We start from the raw sequence: 12,028 nt of genomic DNA, 5'->3' as shown, positions 1-12,028 counted from the left end.
TAGCAAGTTGTTGCTGCTGATGGTAGTGAGCTGGAGGTGGTAGGTTGGATCCCAACAAGCAGCTTGATTTTTTTAGGGGTTGGGGGGGGGGGTGTGTGGTGGAAGCAGTGTTCTAAAAATCAGCCTAGGCGCTGGGCGGTGGGCTTTCGTGGCGATTTTGGGCAAAACGGTCAATAAAACGGAGAGGGTTTAAGCGGTCAACTAGGCGGCGCTAAGCGGCATGGTAGGCGATTCCTCGTCTCTCTACTATGTGATTGTGCAAACTGCAACCCATAATCACTAGATGTCTCTCGTCATACTGCAAACCCATGACTTTTGTGCATGAAAACAGAGAAGTGCGGTGGTGGATAGAGGGAGATGTGTGGTGGAGAGATGAAGGGATTGAGGGAGATGTGTGGTGGAAAGATGAAGGGATTGAGGGAGTTGTTTTAATTTGGAGGGATAGAGGGAGATATTTTCGATGTTTGATTTCTGGTTTTTCAGGAGAGAAGAAGATGGAGAGATAGAAGCGGAGGACTTCAATGTTTGATTTGTGGTTTTTCAGGAGAAAAGAAGATGAGGGATAGAAACGGTGAAGACCACAAATCAAAGATGCTTAGTTTGGCCTGAAAGAGAGAGTATGGGTAGTAGGGGAACTTCGAAAGTGTGGAAAAGTGCATAGTTTGGTGTGAAATCCACCAGCCTTATCATAAAATAAACGGATAAACAATAATTACCCACTATCCCTTAATAAATAAATTATATAAATTATTTAGATAATATTTTATTATTTGTTCTTTTTAAAACAAAATTACATTATACTATTGCATTATATTATTTTATTAATTTTTTTTTAAGATAAGCCTATATTATACTCTTATGTTAGATATGTGTGTGTGTGTGTGTGTGTGTATATATATATATTTTTTTTAATAACGTATTCCTCAATGTTTAATCATCTACTATAAAATAAATTTAACTAATTTATATGGTATATAATATATTTATTCCAAATCCGCCTAGTCTACCTAGGCATTAGACTCCTGCTCACTGCCCTACTAGTGCTTAGTGTTTTTTAAAACCAAATGTGTTTTTAAATTTTGGATTTATTGGATACCCTTTTTTTTTGTGCATTTCATCATTATTTTATTATTTTATCCATGAATTTCATACAAGTATAATTTTTTGTAAGTGTCAGTATGCACTTATTTACAAGTTATACAAGAAATTTACCTAAATCCGCCTAGTCGCCTAGGTGCTAGACGCCAACCCACCGCCTAACTAGCGCTTAACGTTTTTTAGAATCTTGAGTGGAAGTAGCCAGCCCGATAGCTAAAAGACTATCATTTGGCCTGGTGGGTTCCACTTGTTTTGACCTAGCCCTCAATTGAAGTTGAGTTTTTTTAACAAATCGGGCTAAGGAATGGCCTATGGCCTTTTTAGCCATCTCCATTAGAGATGACTTTAAAGAGAATTTTTGTCTCTAAATGAACATTGTCTTCAATAGGAGAATCCTTATATTAGAGTCCCTAAATTTAAAATTTTCATGATTTTATGTGATAATTTGATTAGGTGCACTTTTTTTATATTTTATTTTTTTAACTTTTTTTTTAATTAATTAAAAACTTCAATCAAGATTGTGGGTTCTGTTTTCCACTCAAGGTTGTGTCCCTGTATAGTCTTCATATATGGGTAAATACATTATGTATGCGGTGAGTTCCTATACTTTAGATACTCACTTTCCAATCCATTGAAAATTCATTTTGTCTTTGTATTTGTTTTATAGTCATTTTATACGGTGGATGTTCCTATTAAGGGACTCTACTCCAGATGCTCAAAGAGGGTGAGGAGTGGGCTAAGCCTCAATAGACTAGTAATAATATAGTTCAAATTTACTTTTGGTGAAAATTAAACTTAAAATCTCTCGCTTACAAATAAGAATGAATATCACTAAATCGGTACTAAGTGACGTTTGGCAAAGAATTTAAAGCTTGGTTTTTTTACGCCTTTTTAACTGGGATTGGTTTAGGCAGGACTATGTCCGATGTTTGGTGGAGTAAGGACTACCAATCGACGACAATCCCGCCAATCGCGCCTTGTCCTAGGAAATCGTTTAGGTTTACGAGTTGTCCTTGTTGGAGCTCGTATTCAATTCGAAGCCCAAATTCATCTGGTGCGTTTAGGTAATTTCACTCTGTGTCTTTACAAACAGTGCATATACTCGTTTATTTGGGAATGAATTGTGGGTCTTTATTCATTATAATCCATAAATCAGGATATCTAAACGCAACAGTACCTCCTAATTGAAGTTTTCGATTTTGGATATCATGCCTCTAGTTTTTGTTTTTTACTCTCTTCTGATTCGTCTTATTTCGGTTCTTTTTTGTTCTTGGTCTCTACAAATACCTTCAAAATCGTAAGGAAGAATTAGTGTTCGATGTTGGGATTTTTCATTTTGTGGTTGCTTATTGTTTGACATTGATATTTGATTTGCTCAATGAAGTGACAAGCCTATTTTGCACAAGGTATAATTTGTGTGTCGAGCTGGGGTATACTGTTACTTAATTGACATGATAGATTTTGACAGGATCATACTGACTGCAAATTTGTGGATCAACTTTTAGCTAGGGCGTCCTAGTCATATGTTTGATGTACAGCTTATTTGACATCATAGATTCTTGTTCCTAATATGGGATCATCTTGATAGCAAGACCTCGCGTTTAATTTTTCTACTTCAATATTTTTACTACGTTCTAATGTTGTGTTCTCGATTAATTTGATTTGTTCCTGTTCTTTTTAGTCTTCTCTTTTATAAACCCAAAAAAGTGCATATATATGTATGTATGTATATATACATATAACTACACTATCGCTCGTTATTGTCAAAAAAATATTGCATATAAAGTATAAACACACACACACACACACATATATATCTGATACTTTAATCCTAGTCTTACAGTGTAATTGAATTGATTTGTTATTTCAGTACGTTATGTGTTCTTACGAGAATCAGCAATCATGTTGTACTTGTAATGTTTTGGAGGGACGGTCCTGATTGTTATTGGAAAATATGGAGTGACTGGAATGTGGGTATTGGAATTGGATTGAATTTAGTTGTTATTTCAGCTTAGTTGCATGTTTGAACATTACAAAAATTATGCATTTTCCATGTTTAAGAGGAAGCATACGCGATCATGCTCTTGGATTGGCTCTTCACCATCTCCCCAAACTTTAGCAGTTCCTTTAGATCTTTCGTATACCTTAGATTTCACCTCAATCACTTTTTTGTTCTTTCATAGTTGCACGCAACACACACAATGTATGTATAGATGTACTTGCATATGGCTGTAGATGCAAACGCAAGCTTTGAAACCGCTTGTGTTCTCGCGCTCACCTCTATATTTCCAGTACCTTCCCTCTAATGCAGCCAAACTTTCCATCTCTCTTTTCTCATCTCTATCTTCACCCACCCAAATTCTAAAACCAAATGGAAACTCCCACCTCGCCGATTACCTTGTCAATACCTTCAAATTCACCAAACCCCAAGCCTTCTCAATCTCAAGTCGATTCTCATGGGTCACATCCCCTGAAAAGCCTCAATCTGTGTATAGCTTTCTTCGAGAACTTGGATTCTCTGATAACCATATCCGATCTGCTGTGCGTGTCTCACCCCAAATTTTGTTTTCTAATATTAACAAAACCCTGAGGCCTAAACTTGAGTTCTTTCAACAATTGGGTCTGTTCGGTTCTGATCTTGCTAGGTTCATTTCCAAAAATTCCACACTGTTGACTGCTAGTTTGGACAGAAAATTAGTACCCTGTATTGAAATTCTGAAGAAAATTTTGGGGAATGATGAGAATGCTAAAGATTTGATTCGGGTTTTACGTAGATGTAATTGGGCCCAAAATCTAGGTTGTTAGGAAATATTGCCTTTATGGAGAGTTGCGGAATTGTTGATTCTCAGCTTTCCACGCCATTGAAGAGGCAGCCATGGCTTTTCATTGTTCAGGAATCTCTACTTAGAAGCCTTGTTGCATGGGTTGTGGAAATGGGTTTCTCATTGAATTCTGGGATGTTGGTTCATGGTTTATGTACAGTTAGCTGTTTACGGAATGGGACAATTAGTAGAAAATTGGACTTGCTTTGTGGTTTTGGTTTCTTAGAGGATGAATGTATGGGTATGTTTAGAAGAACGCCAGGGTTGCTTAGGACCTCAGAGGAGAAGTTAAAGTTTGGAATCGATTTTTTCTTTAATACGGTCAAGTTCAAAAAGTCGGTATTAATTCGTACATCTTGGATTTTGATGTGTAGCATGGAGAACTGAGTGAGTGCTCGATACAGGGTCTTAGAGCTTATAAAGTCAAAACGGTTATTGAAGAGAGACCTGAGTTTTTATGATGCACTTATTTTGCCGGAGAATGAATTTTTGGACAAGTTCATATCAAGATGTAGAGGTGACGAAGAGGATTCTTAGTACAATCCAAATTTCGTCTTCCCAGGTGGTGGTTTTGTGCCCGCTGCCCAGACAGATCTGAAAAACTCGTTTGCGCCTTGTCTGGAGAATGGGGTGTGAGCTCAGCTTGAAGTTGAGTGAAAAGGCGACAGTGTAAGACTAACTTTCCATGTTCTGAAACTGGATCACCATGTCGTAGTTAAGTTTTGGATATTCTATTTCTGTGCCGTTTACTCTTTTATGCTGCATTGCAAAAACAAGAAAGATATCATATCCAAAGGTATATTTTTCCTTTACCGGTATGCTGATTGTGTACCGGAGGTCTCTGAATATTATGTTGTTTCAGCTTGAGCTGCATTGCATTGCATGTATACCAGAGCGGATTTTATCATCTTTGATGCTTGTTGGCATTATCTAGTCTCCATTGTTTTGCTAGTACTGTGATGAGGAGGAAATAAATACCAAAAATACCGAAAGGTTGAGGAGGAAAGAAGTTAAAACTTGCTTATTGCAACGTTTAGCACGAGAAGACTTATTGACACAGGAACCTATTGCTGCTTCTTTTCGTTTCTTTTGGAGCTACATTACACGAGTTTAATTAAATAGTAAGTGATGCTACGGCGTAATAGTTTTAGAAGAAAGAAAAGGCAGGCTGGGAAGTTGATCTGCCTCTGCATCTCTGGGAGGTTGGCGGTCTCTGTGGCAGGAATGCATACACAGGCAAAATTCAGCAATGCAGAACCCAAAGCCTCCAGCTCCGGGATGCGACTTTGCACACGACTGGCTGCAGTCTGGTAGCTTGCACAAACTGGGAGGGTTGGTAATTTCCTTGTTCTTGCAAAGCTGCCATGGCTTAACTCTGTGGCTTTTACCTGTGGAAAATTGGATTATTGTACAAAAAATTAATTGAAAAATAAAACATTTTTATGTCGCTTGCAAAGAGTCTAGTAATGAATAACGACTTATCTAATTTAAAAATGTAGATTATGACATTAATTTGGATTTTTTATGGTGTTTCGAAGTATGAGATACTTCAAATTTTTAACTGTTAAATCTTTATATAAAATAAAAAAATCAGCATCTAATCATTAAAAAAACACAGAGCATATTATACTTTTGAGCATAATAGAATTTTTGCTTCTTTAAGAGCAACTCCACCCCTAAAGACTTTGCGCCAGCACCCTGCCCATTTATCCACTTAATTGAACAGTAATAGGCCAAAGCATCTCCACCCCAAAAAAAATGTGCTGGCACCCAGTCTAAAAATGCGCTGGCACAAACGATCTTCACCCCTACAAAATGCGCTGGCACCCAGTCCATTTAAAATATTAAATAAATTTTTTATAAAATAATAAATAAAAAAAAATAGTTTTAATTTCGGATAGGATTTTTAACCAATCTCATCACGCCACGTGTCATTATCCGAACGTACTATTTTTTAAATAGATTTCCACTAAGATTTTCAACCAATCCCGACAACCCACGTGTCACTTCCTGTTTACAATAATTTAGGCAAGATTTCGATAAGATTTTTAACCAATCTCGTCACGCCACGTGTCATTATCCGAACGTACTATTTTTTGAATAGATTTCTGCTAAGATTTTCAACCAATCCCGACACGCCACGTGTCACTTCCTATTTACAATAATTTAGCCAAGATTTCGATAAGATTTTCAACCAATCACGTAGTGCCACGTGGCATTGTCCAGAACCTCATCTTTTTTTTTTTTTTGTCCATATAAACCTGTTGATCCTAAAAATTACAAAACCTACGTGGCGCGCAGGCCGAGTAACTAATAAGCTAACTACGTCCTTCGGTCGAATGCGGGGCGTGCCAACTCGTCGGCCGAGCCTGGCCGAGGAGTAAAATCTGTTGATGTAGCTTTGAGCGCGGTGCTGACTTCTTTAACTTGCGATTGCGACCGAGGAAGGAACACTCTCGGTCTCTGGGTTCTACAGCCTGAAGACAAGGCTGCTAATTCTGCGGAGTTCACAAATCGTCCGAGCCCGATTCGGTCACTGTGATTATATTCGTGAGAGTATAAGCACGTCGAATCGAGACCAAGGTGTATGGGCACAGGTACTCGAACGTGATATATGTCTTGATGGTAAACGTAGTTCGGCCGTCGGAATGCCGAACCCTGAAACTCACCTGTGAGTATCCAATCATAAAACCACTCGGCGATCAATACGCCGAGCAATGTAATTCGTAACACCTAACTATGCCGGGAAAGCTTAGTACGGTGACCTCTGCCAACAAAGGTTCGAAAACCTTCCTCGACCGAGACTTGGATAGATAATCGGTCGACCTCGACGCAGTGCTGTTTATCCAAACTGAAGATGCTTCTTGGTCGGCTGATTCTGCGGCAGCAGTGCTGTTTATCCAAACTGAAGGTGCTCGCCGGTTGCTTCCACAGTGCTGTTTATCCAAACTGAAGGTGTGTCGGCAGGAAAAAGAAAAGGAAAAATCTCAAGGTGATTGAGAGGTTTTGCGCAGGGCAATTGTATGCTGAGTTGAAGGTCCCTTGAATGTTGCATGATCTCGTGTATTTATAGTACCCCATTCCTTGAAATCTCCTCTGATTTGGATTGGGAGTCCTTGTCCCATTTCGATTCTGGTTCGAACAAACCTACTCCCACTGGGACTCTGAATCTTCCTCCCTTTGAGGCTTTATTTCTTGCTGGTCGAGAATCCTGGTCGCACCAGGATTTCCTCAATCCTTCCTATTTATCTGGACCTCTTGAGATAGGATTCGGCTGACCCTGCCAGCTGGCCCGGGTTTTATTATCCGGCCCACAGCATCTGTTATTACCTTGGGCCGAGCACATATGACTACTCGGCCTGCCCAAGATATTTTGGGCCCAAACATTGCCCCCTCGCTTCTGAGGTCGCCGACTGTCACCTCTTGGTCGGGCCTCGACCTTGAAGAAGCGAAGACATTTATTGCTTCTTTGAATTTTACTCCCTTAATGATCATTAATCCTGCATATTTATGAGACATGATTGCACTTTCCTCGTCGCCCCCAACGCGTGGCCATGTGTCGATTCTCCGCCGTTCTTAAAAGCTTCACTCATGGGCCTCGAAACCGTGAACTAATTGAACCGTCTCATCCTTATTAAATGCATTGAACCTGTCGCCACACGCCATCGTGCGTCCTGGATTTTCGACTCCTCGATCCCATTTTCGCAGGTTCCCAAAATATCCGAAATGATTGCAGACTTTCCCGGTTACATTTCCCCCCAATCTGAACCAGCGCTTTTGAATTCCAGACGTTTGATATTCATTCTGAAAAGCCTATAAATACCCACATTTCTGCCATTCGCCTCTTACGCCCTCAGAAACTCCAGAATCTCTAATTTCTCATCTTTGTTTGCTCAAATCAAACCTTCCAGACCTTCTGCAATTTTTTAGTTCTTTCTTCTGCAAATGGCCTCCTTTATTTCGAAGCTTTCCGATGAGATCAATAAGTGCAAGTCATTCATCGATCGCAGTGCCGTCAAGACGCTGCGATTTCAAGAGGATATGGCCACCACCCACCAGATTCTGGGTCCCCTCTTCAAAGACGCAGTGCCGTCGTCTGTCACCAACTTGCTCAAGGAGCAATGTTTAACCCCCCTTCTTCAAGGGTTTGACTGGTCGAAATGGTGCTTGGCTCGTCCTCAAGGAGCTTGGCCCTCGACCACCACGGCCTGGGCCGCCTGGGTCGACCGAATGAGCTCCTTCTTCTCCAAGGAGTGGAAGGCTCTCGGCATCTACGATGCCATTATTCTGTCAACCATGGAGATTGCCATGGATAAGGAGCTGCTCATGGCGGCCCTGAGTTTATGGTGTTCGGCCACCAACACCATGGTCCTGCCTTTCGGCCCTCTCGGCCCCACCATCCTCGACGTCTCGGCCATCCTTGGGACTTCCTCGATCGGCCTTCCTATTGACGCCGCCCTTTCCGGATACCCTTCTCCTCTCGACCTGAAGGCACTATTCGACGAAAGGGCTGTCGAGACGCTAAGCCGGGGTGATCGGGAGCCCTCAAGGGAAGAAGTTCAAAAGCTCCACAAGAACTTCTTCAACTATAACACTCTCATTCTTCATTTCGCCGGCCGAGGCGAGGAAAGCCTTAGGAAGGGAGAGCACGAGGCCTTCCTCTTCTACTGGTACAACAAATTCATTTGTTGTACTCGGTCGAACAAATGCCTGGTGGAGAACATGCCGGTGGCCCAGGCACTGGCTAATGGTCGCTTGCTGGCGCTCAGTCCAGCCATACTCGCCAATCTCTACCGTTGCCTGGCCGAGGCGACCATTGGCAAGATCGACCCGCATCAGAACGGACCCCTCTGGGTGTTCCAACTCTGGTTGCAGGTTTACTTCTCTACTCTTCGACCGGAGGTCCCTGCCTTCCAGCGAACGGCCGCCCTCGGTCTTCAACTGGCATCTCGACCGGCTCCACCTCATCGGGCCGACGAGGTTTTCAAACACTTCCTCGGCCTAGATGTCCTCTCGGATGACGAGTTCCTGGTGTGCCGGCGCCAGGAGTACCCTTCCTCGCTCAAGCTTCCTACGGCCGCGTGGGCCGCGTCTGAGGATGCGGACATTCGTCAGCGCTGTGGGTCGTTTGTTTTGGCTCGCGACCTTCCACTGGGTTGCGATGCCCGCCGAGCTGGCTGGGAGGTCTACCACCCCCATTTTGTCGCCCGGCAGCTCGGCTATATTCAAGGCAGCCCCGTCCCCCTGCTCGCTTCTCGGTCACTCCTAAGTCGGGGGCGTCTTACCGGTTCCTCTGAGAGGGAGTGCAAGACGTCCGACCAGGAGTTCCAAGAGAAGTGCAGGAAATTCAGGATTCGGCCGGCGGTCCCTGAATCTCTGGGAACTGATACCTTCGGGGACTGGTGGGAGGAGTACACCGGCAACTTCTTCGGCGCCCCGGCCGAAGAGCTGGCGATGAAGATCTTCGGCGACCGCCCTAGGTCAACATCCTCGACACAGCCTAAGGAGTCGACCCAAGGTAGTCTTTTCGTTCTTCTTTCCTCCTTTGTTTTACAACTTGATCCTCGTTGCTAATTACTTCGCTTTTCAGGGGTTCGCGTGCCGAGGACGGTGGAGGTGGTCGCCGCGGTGGCAAAGGCGAAGAAAGCGCCTATGAAGAGGACCCTTGTCACCGAGCGGTCGATCCCTACCAAACGCCCCCACCAAGGGGCCGAGCCGGCGGAAGAGGCCCTTCGTCCTTCTAAGCGCGTCAAGAAATTGGCGAAGAAAGGCGACCGGGAGATTCATGTCGTCCCCAGTGACACTACTGGGACGCCCGCTCCTGCCGGCTCTCCATCTGTGCCGGCTGCCCAGGCACCTCCAACCTCGAATCCTCCAGCCGTCTCTCAGGCCGACCCAATCGTCGCACCCGCGTCTGCTCATACTTCAGAGCCGGTCGTGGCGCCCAAAATGGGGAAATCGGCTGCTCCTGCCGAAACACCCCCGACTCCAACGGTCGTTTTGGAGGTATAATTCTGCTTCTACTCTTGTTCCTTCAGGTTTCTTGGTCGTAAAATAATCTCTTTTTGTCCAGGATGTCGAGAGCGAGAGCGAAGAGGTCCCCCTGGAACGCCTCCGCCGACCAGTCAGTTCTCCTCCCGTCTGTCATTCTCCGGTTGTGGAGGCGGCCACTCGACCGACTCCTCCAGTGGCGGATCGTGGCAAGAGACCCATGGTCGACCCTGAGGCCACGGCCGAGTCGCCGATTCATCCGCAGGATGCAGATCTCCCCATTCCTCCGCAGGAAGTCTCTTCGGCCTTTGTAAGTCTTTCTTCTTTTGTGTTGATTCTCTTTTGATACATGTTTTTAAGACCATTACATGTCAGGTGCCCGAACATTCATTTCACCGGCAATTTTATGCGCCGAGGGGCGTTGTTTATATTTCCTGGCCGCCATTGTGGCCATCAAATGTAGATGACCTCCATCGGCCGCGTGAATTGCGTAGCGGTCTGAGGCACTGGGCTCGGCCATTAAGTTCCCTGGGTTCGAGCAATGACCCAGAGGGCATGGCCGAAGTCTCTTCTCGGCAGGTCTCAAACATTCTCCTTTTTCCTTTATGCACTACATCACGTCTTTACTGTTCTTCACCAAATTTTCCTCTTATGTGCAGCCGTCCTGGGAAATGGAGCTTGACGCTCTACTCCAGAGCACGACCGGTGAGGCCGGCTCTTCTGCTGCTCCGGCCGAATCGGTGGGAGCCACGCCCGCCGAAGTCTTCGTGAAGCTGCACGAAGTCTTGTCTCTGACTGCTTCTCAAGCTCTCCGGTGCAAAGGCCTCGACTCTGTTGGAGAGTGTCTCAATGACCTCGCCAGCGGTGGTCATCTGAGCCCGGAGGGTATCTCTTTCCTTACCGACCTCTTGGAGCGAACTCGGCAACACTTTCTTGTCTTCGAGCGAGCCTTGCAGGCCGAGGACGACTTGAAGGTGGCCAAGGTCGCGCATGAGGCCGGCCGAATGGAGATGGAGGCACTCAAGGCGAAGAAAGCCAAGCTGTCCGAGTTCGATCGCCAGATTTCTGACCTCCAACGTCAGATTTCTGACCTTCAACGGCAAAGGTCGGCCGCTGCCTCTGAGCTTGAGAAGGACTTTGAGGCCAACAAGACTCGGCTAACGGCCTTCGCTGCCGGTGCACGGCGTATCCAGCAACTGCAATGCAACAAGAAGACCCGGCAGGCTGAGATAATTTTGAGCGAAGCCAAGTGGCTGGAGCTAAAAGCTGCCCTCGAGACCTTCCTCCCTTCGACCCCTTAGGAATTTAATCATTGTATTTGTTCTCTTGTAATGAATCTTTTGTTATCAATACAATGGTTATTTTGCCATTAATACAATGGTCGTTTTGCTGTCAGTATAATGGACTTACTCTTGCATTTCCCATGTAATTGGGTAGTACTTCTTTAAAAACTTTCCATTAATCGGCAATTTGTGAACTGAACCCGTCCGATCTCGTAAATGATATGCCCCCTTGCCGAGGACTTTGTGAACGATGAATGGCCCTTCCCAATTTGGCAACCACTTACCAAACCTGGGGTCTTTGATTCCAATAGGCAACACAGTTTGCCAAACCAATTCTCCTTCGCCGAACGTTTTTTGTCTTACACGCTGGTTATATGCTCGTTCGGCAATTTTCTTTTGCGCAATCAACAAGTTACCTGCGTCGATTCGACTTTCTTCTAAGTCTTCCAACTCTTGTCGCATCGCTTGACTGTATTCAATACTGCACAAATCATTCTGCTTGATTACTCGCAACGAGCTTATACTCAACTCGACCGGTAACATAGCATCGTGTCCATAAGTTAACGCATAAGGAGTGGTTCCAGTGGCCGACCGGGGTGAAGTTCGGTATGCCCATAATGCTTCATATAACTTTAAATGCCACAAACCAGGTTTCTCTTTTACCATTTTTTCAAGGATGCCGATCAACACTTTGTTGCTTGCCTCGGCCTGTCCGTTTGCCTGTGGGTAGTACGGCGTAGATTGCTCGAGTCGGATATTCAAACTTGCCGCGTATTCCCTAAATCTATCGGCCGTGAATATAGTGCCATTATCAGTTATGATTGTTTCTGGCAC

The 12,028-nt window shown here is 44.4% G+C and overlaps 1 protein-coding gene and 1 pseudogene across 2 annotated transcripts; both read left to right on the top strand.

Moving 5' to 3' along the window:
• Window positions 1–3,296: 3,296 nt before the first annotated feature.
• Window positions 3,297–4,457, top strand: LOC148690567 (uncharacterized; annotated as a pseudogene).
• A 4,593-nt stretch (window positions 4,458–9,050) lies between these two features.
• On the top strand, window positions 9,051–11,436 carry LOC148690566 (uncharacterized). 2 transcript variants are annotated; one of them, XM_088685350.1, is made up of 3 exons: window positions 9,051–9,438; window positions 9,511–10,221; window positions 10,571–11,436. In XM_088685350.1, exons 2-3 carry the CDS (start codon window positions 10,132–10,134, stop codon window positions 11,210–11,212), a joined length of 732 nt encoding a protein of 243 aa, XP_088541476.1. In that variant the 5' UTR covers window positions 9,051–9,438; window positions 9,511–10,131; the 3' UTR covers window positions 11,213–11,436. The 2 variants fall into 2 exon arrangements, with proteins under 2 accessions (XP_088541476.1, XP_088541475.1); XM_088685349.1 differs by having other exon boundaries at window positions 9,051–10,221.
• The last annotated feature ends 592 nt before the right edge of the window (window positions 11,437–12,028 follow it).

Source organism: Pyrus communis, chromosome 15, assembly GCF_041283825.1.
Source record: "Pyrus communis isolate YQ-2024b chromosome 15, ASM4128382v1, whole genome shotgun sequence".
NCBI classification, from domain to species: Eukaryota; Viridiplantae; Streptophyta; class Magnoliopsida; order Rosales; family Rosaceae; genus Pyrus; species Pyrus communis.
The sequence above is the reverse complement of the archived record's forward strand: the minus strand, read 5'-3'. Positions and strand labels throughout refer to the sequence as shown.